At 34.4% G+C, this 15,082-nt stretch overlaps 1 protein-coding gene across 2 annotated transcripts in view; it reads right to left on the bottom strand.

Moving 5' to 3' along the window:
• The window catches only part of DIAPH3 (diaphanous related formin 3), a 516,072-nt gene that overhangs the window by 353,792 nt on the left and 147,198 nt on the right, over nucleotides 1–15,082 (bottom strand). For both annotated transcript variants that reach the window (XM_069068623.1, XM_069068622.1), the window contains 5 exons: nucleotides 11,935–12,045; nucleotides 11,218–11,336; nucleotides 10,686–10,802; nucleotides 2,426–2,544; nucleotides 2,257–2,321 (listed from right to left, as the gene is read on the bottom strand). In XM_069068623.1, coding sequence (XP_068924724.1) covers nucleotides 2,257–2,321; nucleotides 2,426–2,544; nucleotides 10,686–10,802; nucleotides 11,218–11,336; nucleotides 11,935–12,045 — 531 coding nt within the window. The remainder of the gene's footprint in view (nucleotides 1–2,256; nucleotides 2,322–2,425; nucleotides 2,545–10,685; nucleotides 10,803–11,217; nucleotides 11,337–11,934; nucleotides 12,046–15,082) is intronic.

Genomic DNA, 15,082 nt, shown 5'->3' with positions numbered 1-15,082 from the left:
GATTACAAGGACCCTGGCTTGAGGAATTAAAAGCCAAAGACAATATTAAGACAAGAGACAAACAAAAGAGAAAACTGGAGAGTGGGCTAAGTACAGGAAGAGTCACAGGAAGATGGGGATGAAAAACAAGAAAGAGCAGACTCCAGTTTATTGGCTTAGAGCCAGGTAAGTGGAAAAGAAACATCGCTATGCTGATTGACTAGAAAAAAGGTGGGTCACCAGAGACAAATCTTCAATGCTATACAGATGTGCAAAGAGCTGAAACATGCTCCTATTTTATAGAGATTTCTAGCTTGTTCCTGTTTAATGCAATTTGTAGCTTGAAAGGAAAGAAACCTCTCAAGGGTGTCTAGTTGCCCTTTACTGCCCTCTGTGGTTAGAGAGGGAGAAAAAGGAGAAAGAAAGGCTAAGCATCTTATTTTTCCTTTAAGCTATACTTACTGGTGAAAAGGCTCTGCTTTACTAGAAGCTAACTGAAGAAAACAAAACCCTATTAAGTGAACACATGGCTGAACTCGTCTTCTCTGTACAGGGAGCCACCTTGAAGAGTTCTGTACTTGTCTAGTTATGCAAACCGTCCCTAACAAGCATAATAGTGATTTGGGGGTTAGAGGTAATGGAGTTGAAAAAAGCCTAACACTTTCTCAGTGCTTTACTAAGGGAGGCTTTGCCTAGTATAAGAGCGGCAAAGACCAAAAGGCATATCTGTGTAAAACAAATTGTTCCTAAAGGGCCAAAGGACAGCAATACATGCAAGATCACACTTGTGAAATGCCCTAGGCACATGGGTTTCTCCCATTCGTGTAACTTTCTATTCAGATTTTTATTAATGTATACCAACTCTCCCCGAGGGACACTACATGCACTTATGAGTATAACCCAAATTTATGGCTGGAGACTAGTTTGCTCTTTTCTGGTTTTGTTTTCTATTGATTAAATGTTATCATTAATACTTTTTACCTATTGATTTAATAAATGTTTTATGTTGGGGAGCAAATAGTGCCACTGTGATTAATGGATTTTGTATACATACAAAGATTACCAGTGGGGGCTCAGAAATTAGAATGGTAACAGATATACAACCCACAAACACATTAGGGTTACCCCAAGGACCCTGTAAGAAAACAATGAGTTGTAGTACAACAGCATAAACCCATATGGGAATCCCAAACCTACCAACATGAATACAAGTTTACATGAGTTAGCAAATCAATAAAAAGATACTGATGATAGACAAAACTGAAAATTTTGGGATTCTAAAGAATTTCAAGAATGGCACATAAAAATATTTCTCTTTGAAAACATATATATAGCAAGTGGGAGGAGACCTGTATGTACAAAAATATTTATAGCAGCTCTTTTCGTGGTGGCAAAGAATTGGAAATCAAAGGGATGCCCATCAATTGGGGAATGGCTAAATAAGTTGTGACATATGAATATAATGGAATATTATTGTGCTATAAGAAATGGGGAGCAGACAGACTTCATAATAACATGGAGAGACTTATATAAACTGATGCTGAGTGAGGAGAGCAGAACCAGGAGAACTTTGTACACTATTACAGACACATTGTATCAGTGACAACTAACTTTGATAGATTGGGCTCCTCTCAGTAACACAAGGTTATAAGACATCGCCAAAAGACTCCCGATGGAAAGGGATATACACATCCAGAGAAAAGAACTACAGAGTCTGAATGCACATCGAAGCAAACTACTTGCTCTCTTTAATATTTTGTTTTGTTTTGTTTTGTTTTCTTCTTTCTTTCTCATTGTTCACTGCATTGGTTATAATTCTTTACAACTTGACTAATGTTTAATGTGAAGCTATTTGTAGAACCCATATTGGATTGCATGCTGCTATGGGGCAGGAAGAGGGAGGAGAGAGGGGGGAAGAAATTTTTGAACTCAAGGAATTATGAAACTGAATGCTATAAACTATAAGTAAATAAACAAATTTTTAAAAATTATATGTATAGGTGCAGATAGGTGGCACAGTGAATAGAGCACCAGTGCTGGAGTCAGGAGGACCTGAGATCAAATCCGGCTTTGGACACTTAACACTTACTAGCTATGTGACCCAGGGCAAGTCACTTAACCCCAATTTTCCTGCCTTGTCCCCTCCAAAAAAAAAAAAAGCAAAAAAATGTATCTATAGTTTTTCACTTAGATTGCAGGACTTTATATATATTCCTCTATTTCAAGAAGTCTATGATTATTCTTTTTCATCTTACCCATTTCATCACTATTACTTACTTTCCTGGAAAATTCTGACGCTTTTTCTTCAAGTTCTTCTAGTTTTGCTTGATCAACACAAACATCTGCAATTATAAAAACAAGAAATTTCTATATGACCTACCCCTGAGCCTTTTCATAACTTTAAAAGTTTTTTTTTTAATTTTCTATAAACAAACAGCATACTTACCTACAAATTGTCTTAAATCTACATCTAATTTTTTTCGATATGTAAAATCAGGATCTGTTCCATCTCTGTGTAATACTATCTGAGATACGCATTCTTCAATTAATTTGAAATACTGTGGTCTAAAGACAAAAAAGAGGAAATTTAAATCCATATTGGTGATATGACAATTATCTTTCTTGTATCTCAAGAAAATGCTTTATTAGGAATCTAGCTTTTTAATTCTGATGTTTAATATTCCAAAATGACAAAAGCAACCATAATATATATTACATAGGACTAGAATTAAATAAAATGTTTAACTCTCTGTATCAGCAAGCACCCCAGTGTCCCTAGGGTGGCTGCCAACACAGGTTCTTAGATCTGCTTTGCTAAAGAAAAGCAACTCAAAATGGGTTAACAAGCTTACTTTAATCAATCAAACATGTATCAGTTAACTTAGTTCAGGGGGAAAAGGTCAGCACCCCAACTTCAGAATATACAGAGATTACAAGCATAAGTTACAAGAACATTTCAGCAGACAGGCTTCCAAACTGTCCAACCATTACATACATCCATACCTAATCACAGTTATCAGAAAGGGAAGCATCAACATCTGGCTTTTCAAAGGGGGGAGGGGGGATTTCAACAACGGCTGCCCAGAGTCTCATCTGGTCAAATTACACAACAATTCTCAAAGTGAGCCCCAAAACAAAGCCTCATATCAGGGCTTATATAGCCTTCTCCTGGCTCAGAGAATGTAACAACCTTCTTGACCCACTGCCCAATCACAAAGTATCTCCTGAGAAACAAGCCTCCCATCACAGGCTCCAGGTGTACTTAACCTAGGGACAGGGAAGATCTTAAAAATTTACATCCCCATTACATTCTCTTAGCACATAGTCTAGTATTGACACTATAGAACCAGAATTAAATTTTTTCACCAAAATTTTAAAACAATTAATTTCAGACCCTCTAATTTTCAGGCAGAAACCAGAGAAAAATCTCTCAAACAAAAAAGAATGGATGTGAACAAATGTAAGAATTCTGAACCAAATTAAAAGTATCACAGAAATACAAATTTTGAGAGTTGGAATTTAAGACTCAGTAGCCATTTAGCAGAAATCTTACACAAAAGGAAACCTATGCTATGATATATTCTACAAGTGGTCATTGGACCTCTGCTTGAAGACTTCTAAAGACAAAGAACTTACTACTTCTTGAGGCAGCCATTACACTTTGCAACAATTTAAATACTCTAAGTTTGTCCTCACATCAATGCTAATTTGTTCTCTTTATAACTTCTACACAGTGCTCCTTCTGGAATCTGATTCCACCTCTAAGTAGAGTGATTGAAATATTGTCATCCTTTCATATCTTCTTTTCACTATGCTGCAAATCCCAAATTCTTTAGATGACATAAATTAGAGACCTTATCACCATCTAGGCCATGTTCCTTTAGACATATTTCTCTATATTCTCCAAAAGAATGGTCTAAGATACTTTATCTGCAGAATTCCCCTCATCTACTAATTTAATAATCATAATCTGTTAACAAAGGAAATGAGGTTAATCTGTTATGATCTAACCTTGATCTGTGTTTTCCATGATCTTTTAATTCTCAGGAGTCACAGCAATCACAGCTGCCAGTTTAGATAGCTCTCTTCTGATTTTTACCACATTTTCTCTACATTCTCATTAGGAAAAATCTATGTGATTCTCCAACAGTCTTCTATCTTCCTCAATGATTTAAGGGAATGCTTCATGCTTCAACTAAGTTTTCCTACTATCCTATGTGACTTCAAACATCCATGTTGATAGGGGCGGCCAGGTAGCACAGCGAGTAAGAGCACCGGCTCCAGTGTTGAGAAGACCTGGAGATCGAATCCCGGCTCAGACACTTAGCACCCACCCAGAAACACCTGGCCGTGTAACCTTGAGCAAGTTACTTAACCCCAATTGCTTAGGGGTGGCCAGGTGGCTCAGCGAGTAAGAGCACCAACTCCAGTGTCAGGATGGCCTGGATCAAATCCGGGCTCAGATACTCAGCACCACACCCAGAAATAACTGGCCGTGTAACCTTGAGCAAGTTACTTAACCCCGATTGCTAACAAAAAAAAAAAAATCCATGTTGATAACTAAACAAAATAAAACTCAATGATCTCAATTTCACCTCAGTCTAGTTGTATCATGGCCACACACTTGTATGACTCAAGGATTGTTCCTTCTTTAAGATTCCAAAACCAGCTGTCACTTGCCCTGGTTACCTTCTATTATCCTACCTGCTTCATACCTAATGTATTTACACTTCACTCATCTCTGCTCCTGGATTATTATGAAGTGTTTTTTACTTTAAAAAAAAATGAGAATTTAAAAACAACCAACAAAAACAAACTTGCCACTTTATAAAGAATAGAAAATGAGCACTAGATATGAAACTGTAAACTTTTACTTCACACATTTCTCAAGTATATGTTTAATCTACAAGAATAACAAAATTATCCCATGTTCACTTATCAACTTTTGTCTGAACTTTCTTTGTATTTTAAATGTTTTACTGATACTCTTTTCTTCTTTTTATGTAACATTTTCCTTACTCATGGCAGTCTCCCTCTGCACACACCCCACCAAAAAACAAAAGTGCCCCCCTTAAAATAAAGAATATTCAAGCAAAAAGAAAATTGCACACATTAGCCTTGTCTAAAAATATTCATTCTGCACTTCCATACAGCCCATCATCATTCTGCCAGAAGGTGGGCAGCACACTTAATTATCATTCTTAAGAGTTCTTAATTCTTTCAAAAATGTTTTCCTCACTCTATTGTTGTTGATCAGTCATTTTGCAGTTCTGTTCAAGTCCTTCTGACCCCATTTGGGGTTTTCTTGACAAAAATACTAGAGCATAACCTTACTTCCCAATCCACTCCCATAACATCTATGAAAAGTAATCTTTCAATGTTTGCCTTAATCCTTCAGTAACAAGAAACTCACTATCTCCCAAACCAGCCCATACCACTGTTAAGCAAGAATAACTTGTATTCAAATTTTTTTCCAATCAGTCAAAATCAGACAACTTAGAGTTTTTATCCACTAATTTCAGTTTTGTCTTCAGGAAATATGCATAACAAGTATGAACTTCTTTTACATAACATCTCATCCCAAGTATTCTTTTCTCTACCTATGAGATTGTAATAGCCTAAATGATGCTGATAGTGGTTAGAATGGGAAGGAAGAAACATAAAGAAAAGAAAAAAAGAGGAGCTGACATCAAGGTGGCAGACAAGGAAAACTAGATAATGATTCTCGAATTTCAGGCACATATTACCTGGGAAATGCTGACAGCATTAAAAACAGAAAAATCTGGAGGAGCAATAAAGACTTTAAAAGAGAAGTAAAACTTTTCTCCAGGAAGTACAACTGAGACATTTGTTTGCTGATACCCAATAGATGTCAGCAAATGTGAGTCTCAAACTCAGATGACAGTTTGGAAGTCTGCATAACTCTGTCGAAGCCTCTCTGTGGACTCCAGTTTAATGAGGAGGGTGATGACCATAAAAAGGATACTTTTTGGGTTAAACTGTCATGGTAGGGGTACTGCAACCCGCTCCTATCCATGTAGACCTTTCTCCACACAGAACTTTTGTTTTTATGTTTTAGTACTTTTTTGTGCCTAGCTCCTCAGGAGGCTATTAAAAAGGCTTACTGGTTGCTGCTAGTTTGATCTCATCTTGAACCAACCTTATTTTTCCCAGGCTTCTTAATTACCTCCAAGCCAACTAAACTGTCCAAAATTTGGGAAATACATGAAAACTATCTGCAGCTCCAGTCTAAGAGATGGGAACAGAAGAGAGATAAGTATGGGTTTTTTTCCAGCTTTTTAAAAAAATAGGTATGTATGAGATTACCAAAACAAGGAATATAGAAAAAGCATATGAGAAAACAATGGGGAATACCTATATTGGGGAAGGAAAGTGAAGGAGCTGTAAAAGAGACAGAATAAAAACACCAATCAAAAGGATGGAATGGAAACCAAGAGGTAACAAGTTTCATAGAATGCAAGGGAGAAGAGGAATAAAGAAGAAATGAGCAGATTTCAAATACAATAGAGAATTTATGAAGGATGAGAAGTGGGGGAAAACCACTGGATTTGATGGTTGTCCTCGGTACTTTGAAGAGAACTGTCATTGTAGAGAGATGGAGAAGGAAGCAACATAGAAAAGGGCTGAAGAATATAAAAAGCAGAAAAGAAGGCAGGAGTACAGGCTACTCCTGCAATTTTGGCAGTAAACATCACAAGGATGAAAAACCTGGTTGAGAAGTGAGCAAACTAATTTTCTTTTCTTTTTTAGAAAAATGGATTGGTGAAACATGACCATATTTGTAGGTAGAGAGAAGGGAATCAATAGAAGATAAAATTTAAAGATGTAAGAGAGCAAGTAAAGACAATTATCACAGATACTAAGACAAAGGGAACAGAATAAGGGTCTGTGTTCACTGGGAAAGAAAGGAAATTAAAAGGAAAAGATGTTCATTTGGAATCATAGGATCTGGGTTCAAATCTTACTGCAACTCATTACCTATGTGACCTTGGGCAAATCATGGGAAAGACACAGATGAAAACAACAGAAACTAACACTAGAAAAAGCTCAGCACTGTGTTTAATAACAGCAATCAATCTTGGGTGCAGGGAAACAGTAAGGAAAGGTATCTTTTTTCTTTAGCTATAGAGATAAGGGAGCATGGCTGTGGAACATTGCATATGCAGTGAAACATGGTCACTTATCATTTGATATTCCTTAACTGATTTTTTCTTCTTTTTTTTTTAATAAGGGAAAGCTCACTGTGTATATGGGAAATGACTATAATGTAAAATTATCAAACATCAAAAACACTTGAAAAAGTGCAAATAAATAAAAATGCCTGTGCAAAAGAGGCAATCAAGAGAACAGAGAAAAAAATAAAGCTGAGACAGTAGCACAAAAACAGCTTTAGGTGTGGTACAGTTCAGAATGAACTGAGCTAGAACACTTCATTGATGACCACATGTCAGTGATATATAAAATAATGTACAGAACAGGAGGGCTATTAAAGGACAAAAGAGTACTAAATGCATGCTCATTTTTTAAATGGTAAGAGAAAAGAGTATACAAACTATATACCTGTAAACTAGACTTAATCCCAAGGAAACTCTCCAACTAAAGAGATGATTGGTGATATGAGGTAGACAAAATGGCCAAATCTAAAATTTCATAATTCTGCACACCTATGAGAAATTTTCTCTAAAGACTTTTTCATTAGACATTTCCTCTTAACCAACTTCCATCCTTGTCATCAACTCCAATTTCCTCAGACTTTTGCTATACTTTGCATTCTAGAATCACCTTCCATTTTAATAAAGGTTCCCTCTTTTTAAAGACAGTCAAGGCCAGGAAAAACCAAGAGGTGTTACCAGATTGGATAATATGACAGAACAGGAAAATAACAAATATTGGAGAGGCTGTGGGAAAATTAGGACACTAATGCCCTATTGGTGGAGTTGTAAACTGATCAAATCATTCTGGACAGCAATTTGGAACTATATCCAAGGGCAATCACACTGTACATACATTCTGATCCCGCAATACCACTACAAGATCTGTATCCCAAAGAGAGAACTAAAAAGGGAAAAGGACCTATATGTATAAAAATATTTACAGCACCTCTTTTAGTGGTGGCAAAAACTGGAAATTGAGGGGATGCCCATCAATTAGAAAATGGCTAAAAAAGGTGTGGTACATGAATGCAGTGGGATACTATTGTGCTATACGAAATTCTGAATAGGCAGATTTCTGAAAAGACTTAAATGAACTGATGCAAGGTGAAATAGGCAGAACCAGGAGAACACTGTACACAGTAACAGCAACACTGTGCAATGTTCAATTATGAATGACTTAGCTTTTCTCAGCAAAACAACAATCCAAGACAATTCCAAAGGACTCACAATAGAAAATGCTATCCACATCCAGAGAAAGAACTGATGGAGTCTGAATGCAGATCAAAGCATATTATTTTCACTTCCTTTATTTTTTTCATGGCTTTTTCCTTTTGGTCTGTTTCTTCTTTCACAACATTACTAACAGGAAATATGTTTTACATGATAGCACATATATAAATTATATCAAGGTGCTTACCATTTTAGGAAGGAGACAGCAGGAAAGAGTAGAGAGAAAAATTTGGAAATTAAAATTTTTTTTTAATGAATGTTAAAAATTGTCTCCATAGTAATTGGAAAAAAATAAAATACCACTTTAAAAAAGAAAAGAAAAATCTAGGGATATAACGTCAGTTCTGTACCTGGAAACTTCTTGTCCATCGGGAAATTATTCTTTTCTATGTTTGATAAATAGTTTGCTATATTTTGTCATGGTCAAAATAAGTTTGAAACACATAAAGGGAAAGAGGTTCAGCTATTTAAAGAAGCAGTAAAAATTGTCAAATTTCAGATGTTAAAGAAGTTATAAAATGTCAAACAGGTCTACCTGAAGAGAAGAATAGGAAAGGAAATTTCAACTACAAGGAAAAACAATTCGAAGAATAGGCTTGGGCCTTGTGGTACAAGCACCATGCTTAGGTAGAATTCTATCCTACTAGATTCAATCACAAAAAAAAAATAAATAAAAAATAAGAATAGCCTGTATCACTGTGAGAAACAGCAGTTCTATAACATGGATGATGGTGAGATTTTCTCAAATTTTGGATACAAACAGTCAAGATTCTTATGGAATTTTACAAATAAATACTTAATTAAAACCCGGATGTCTATATAGAGGAAAAGATATTTTAAGCTTCTATGTCCCTCTGGCATGGCATATTAAGTAAGAGGCAGGGGCTTTTTCAACAGATAACAAGTCCAAAAGTATCATTATTTTTAAACTACTAAGAGCCAAAGCTTCCAAAGGTTTTCTGATTTCAATGCTTTTAATTTTCAACATTAGTTCTATCTTCATTTCTAAATTTAAAGATGCTGAAACAGAATCTAAGCATCTATTTCTTACTCTATAATACTGATCATAAAAATACAAGACTGCATTATTTACCTAGTTATGTAAATAATTAAATACATTTTTCAATAAAAAAGTATAATTTGTGAGGACAAACTAAATACTGAATTCTGGGGGTAGTCCATTGTATTTCAGCTGTCCATATGAAATCGTTTTCAATACTTTGGCCCACACACCAATGAGATAACAAGAGTATATTCACTTGGTAGTATTACACCTTGGTTCATATAGTGAGTCTACTTGACAGACTGCAAGGTCAACAACAGTAAGAAGCATGTCTTAATTATCTTGGCATCTCCCCAATATCTTGATCAATGCTTTGCATGAGATAAGTTTGTTCATTCATGAACCATTTAAGCACAGATTTACTAAAGAATGAATCTAATCTGGTGGTGGAACAAAGTGAAGTGGTCCTAAAGTGTAGCTGCACAAACTAGATCAAAAGAGCCCAGAAAATAAGAGATTATGGAGAATAATTATCAGGTTCTAGCCAGTTCTACGGCAGCAAACATCACTGGTGAAAATATCTGCAAATGAAATTACAATATACAGAACCTTGTTATATTTATAATTGCCAGCACTTTCTAAAACGGTTTGAGAAACTGAAAGATTCACATTTCTAAAACTAAAGTAACAAGTGGAAAAAATAACTATAAATTACATCCTTTCTGTGATGTAATTCTGAATGGATACAGGCAATAACAGAATAAAATACCTTTGAAAAACCTTTCTACTACTTTAGAAAACACAAAAATGTATATTCTTTATATGGATTGAACAAAAAAAAATTTTGGTCACTATCCTAATATGCAGCATAATGAGATTCTGGATGGAACCCTGAAAATTACCTAAGAAAATATTGCCAACTATACTTTAGAGTCAGCGCATATGAGATGTGCACATGATGGTAGAACTGGGGGAAAAAAACATGCTCTTACCGACAACCACATGTTCCACTAGTAATTAGTGATTCATGTATTTTACATGGTTTCTCAAATGAAAGTAGTTTGAGTGAACTTAAGCCTCCACTGAATGACAATAATATAATATATAATAATCTGGCTTCAACATCTTAACTTTTAAACATGTCACATAAAGCACATGAAAACAAAAAAACTCATGTAGCACTTATATAAATAAGCAGATAATATAAAGGTTCACCTACCTAAATTTACCACCTATTTTTAGAAAATAACAAGCCATACAAACAAAGGTATGGCCTATGTTAGTCTGACTCAACTTACCGTATGAAATAATCATTTCTGATGAGCAAAAGATGTTGAAGTATAGAAAGAAAATATCCTTCTGCTCTAGTTTCCTTTACTGTGTTCCATAACATATTGTAAACATCATTCACTTCAGTAAATCAGTTAAGGAACAGAAAAAATGGATGGATTATGAAATATGGAATATATTTGATAAAAATGCTATATTTTTTTAAACTAACAAAATTTAATTATTTTAAACAAAGGTACATTAAAACCTGGTATTAGACCAACTCATTATTATATGCATTTAGATATTGTGACAATTATCAGATATTAATCCTTCTCTTGAGTGGCCAAATATATATAGTCAGTCAAATCACATTTCACAAATACAACAATCAATACATTAAAAATGTAATATAACATTGGTATCGTCCTCTAGGATTCTTACTTAACTTTTATTTTATAAAGGTTCTATCTATTTGTTCAGATTTAAATTGCATTACTCACTCTTTAAAACTCCAATTTTTCATGTTTGAAAAAATTTGATTTCAATAAAAAAGGATATTCAAGTTCAACTCTAATATCTTCTAAACGATGAGAGAACTCCATAAAATCTTCCTCCTTATGTTCATCGAACACTTTAAGTTGGATATCTAGACTATCGCTTTTGATATGCTTTAAATTCTGCAATAAAATTAAGTAGAAATCATTGGTAAGTAAATTCTGGGTAAAGCAATCCTTTCCAAAGATGGCATTAAATAATTATAAAAATAATGCTATTTTTAAAAACCATTTTGGGGTGATTATATTTGAGCTGGCCTAAAGTGTCCATTTCTAGCATATACTCCAAAAAATTGTTAAATTCTGAAGAACAAAGATTTATTTCACATTTCAAAAACTGATTTTCATGTAAATCTTCATATTCTATCAAATCAGTTTTTCAGAGAGGTTTTTTATCTAATTTTTTTTTTCCATTCAAGTAGTCTCCTAATTTGAATATATGCAATGCTTTTTATTAGTATAGTCTGAGGACTCCTGGGTATCCCCAAAATCCCCTAAGTATTTACTAGATGAAAAAGTATTTTCAAAATAATACTAAGACATTTTAATTTCTAATAAATTAAATATCAATATACATAATTCACATAAAAAGAAGTCCTTTGGGGAATCCTCAATATTGTTTTTCATTAAAAATACAAATATTTTCATGAAAACTCAATAATTTTTAAGAATATAAACAGGTCTTAAGACTAAAAATACAGAGAAACTATAGGGCACTTACAGGCAATATTTGTTTCAATCCACAACGCATAAACTCATTTCTGATGTGAAGTCTGAAGTCTAAGTCATCAGGAGATGTTACAAGGGCATTGATGAGTTGCATACAAGCTACCTACAATAGAAAATATAAGAGAATTACTGTTAACAGGAACAAAATTAAAATATCTAATTTTTTCAGGAGCTACAGAAGTTGCTCTTTCATTAATAAGGCCAAAGATTTAAATAACCCTAATTTTAAGTAAAATATTTTAGTGAAAATTAAATCTAAACACAGGAGCAGCTAGATGACATGGTGGGTAGAATATCAGGTCTGGTGTCAGGAAGACATGAGTCCAAATTCAATCTCATACATTTAATAGTTGTATGACTCTAGACAAGTTCATTTAACCCTTTTTGACTCAGTTTTCGCATCTTTAAAATGATCTGAGGAAGCAAATGGCAAACTACTCCAGTAATCTTTGCCAAGAAAACCTCAAATTGAATCACAAAGAGTTGGACACCACTAAAATGATAAACAACAAAATCTAAGATTTTTTTCATTTACATGACTATCAGAGATTGCTACTCTAATAAAAAGTCCATTCTAACCTAGAATGGAAATCTTTTACTAAAATTTTAATTCCATTAAATATAGGCAAATACAATGGGTCAGATCTTTATAGCTTAGAATGTCTTCAGTGCCAATAGAGTAGAAAGGATCTCAAATGAAGAAATTAAAACTATGAACTATATAAAAATGCTACAGGTCACTAAAAATGAGAGAAATGCAAATTAAAACAACTCTCAGGTTCCATTTCACATCCCTGGCATTTATTACAGAACCTGATATATACTAAAAACTTATTAGTTGATTGATAAAGATGACAAAAGAGAAAGACAGGAAGTGTTAGAATGAAAAAATGGGAACACTAGTATACTATATGCACAGCTCTGAATTGATGCAATCATTCAGAAAAAAAAAAAACAATTTGCAAATATAACCAAAAAGTCACTAAATTGTACACAACCTTTGAGCCAATCATCTGGCTATCTAGCACATATCCCCTAGGAGGTCAAGGACAGAGAGGAAAGATCTATATAATACAAAGATGTTTGTAGTCTTAAAATTGAAGAACTGAAAAAAAAAATAGGTGCCTATCAAGTGGGGATTGGCTAAAAAACTGTTTTATTTGAATGAAACAAAATTTTATTGTGCCTTAAGAAATGAATAATGTAATTCTGTAATTTGACATCTTTTTCTCACATAAAATAGTTATTTTGAACAGTAAGGTGAGTAAGAATAACAATCCATACTTTGTACACGACTAGCTATTTTATTCAATTAGATGATAAGTTTACCTTGATATTATGTATTTTTCTATATAAAAAAACTATCTCGGGGTGGCCAGGTAGCACAGCGAGTAAGAGCACCGACTCCAGTGTTGGGAAGACCTGGATCAAATCCGGGCTCCGATACTCAGCACCACACCCAGAAACACCTGGCCGTATAACCTTGAGCAAGTTACTTAACCCCAATTGCTTAGGGGTGGCCAGGTGGCTCAGCGAGTAAGAGCACCGGCTCCAGTGTTGGGAAGACCTGGATCAAATCCGGGCTCAGATACTCAGCACCACACCCAGAAATAATAACTGGCCGTGTAACCTTGAGCAAGTTACTTAACCCTGATTGCTTAGGGGCGGCCAGGTGGCTCAGCAAGTAAGAGCACCGGCTCCAGTGTCGGGATGACCTGGATCAAATCCGGGCTCAGATACTCAGCACCACACCCAGAAATAATAACTGGCCGTGTAACCTTGAGCAAGTTACTTAACCCCAATTGCTTTAAGAAAAAAAAAACTATCTCAATTTTTATATGCTTGTGCTTTAGGAAGTATGATACATTCTGAAAAATTTGGAAAAGTTTCTATGATACAAAATGAAGACAGCATAACAATGTGAAAGTAAATAATTCTGAAAGACTTCAGAAATCTAATTATAGCAGAAACCTATCACACCTTCAAAAGACTAAAGATGCAGATTCCGGCCCCACATCCCAAACCCCCCATTCCTTACCAGAGTGGGAATAGATGACAAATATGGAATTAGACATCCATTTTCAGACATGGCCACTACGTTGATTTGTTTTTGCCTGTCTATATATGTTTGTTACATGGAGCGATTTTACAGAAAAATAGATGAGAAGAGATTGACTGATATAGAAAAAAGAGATTCAATAAAACACTACATAATATGTAAAAGGGAAAAAAGAAATGCAGATGGGGACATATGAGATGCAATTAAGGCAAGCAAAGATTAACTTCTGTGATTCATCTAACTAAAAGTTTTAGTTTAAAAATGAAAGACAAAATTATTTTTCTAATAATCATTCAAAAAGTCAGTTTCCACATATAAATATAAAAATGCAAGTACAGTAAGATTAGGGCATATGATGACTTTATATTTTCAAAGCCTTTTTCCAAAATCTTGCTAAATAATAACTTCTAGCAAAAGGTTTAAAACAATCCAGAAGCTGGTCAAACATTAAAAATCATTTGTTCCATGTTTATTGTATGCACAGCACTGGTTGGGAAAAGAGAAATGTTTAGATAAAACAAAGTCTCTACATTCAGGGGAATTATAGAAAAGGGAGGAATGAGGATGAATAAGGGATAAAATGGGGAAGGGGAAGGGAATTTTACTAAAGAGGCAATCAAAAAAAAACTAGATATTGATAAGCAAAGAAATAATAGTATGAGACCTACACATAAAGAAAACTGTTCTTGTAGGAGTATGAAGGGTAGATTAGAAGAAGTCAAAATTGAGGCATAATAATAGAGATCTTGACTGCAAAGAACTAAGATTGAAGCATGATTATTATCTCTTGGTATAGAGTTTGGGTTACTGTCCAATATGACTTGGGCTATAATTTATTTTACTTAACTGTTCATATTTGTTACAAGTGTGGTTTGGTGGTTGGGAGGAAGAAGTAATGGGAAATTAAACTTTTAAAATGTGCCTATACAACATTTTCACTCCACAGATTCCATTGCCAGACATAAATCTCAAGGAAGTTGATGATAAAAAGGCCCAAATACCACCAAAATATTTTTAGCAGTCTTTTGCTATAGAAGAAAAGAAAAGAAAAGAAAAGAAAAGAAAAGAAAAGAAAAGAAAA

Source organism: Petaurus breviceps, unplaced genomic scaffold, assembly GCF_028583685.1.
Source record: "Petaurus breviceps papuanus isolate PSGF00001 unplaced genomic scaffold, PetGlider_PUasm1.0 90769, whole genome shotgun sequence".
NCBI classification, from domain to species: domain Eukaryota; kingdom Metazoa; phylum Chordata; class Mammalia; order Diprotodontia; family Petauridae; genus Petaurus; species Petaurus breviceps.
This window is presented reverse-complemented; position numbering and strand designations above follow the sequence as displayed.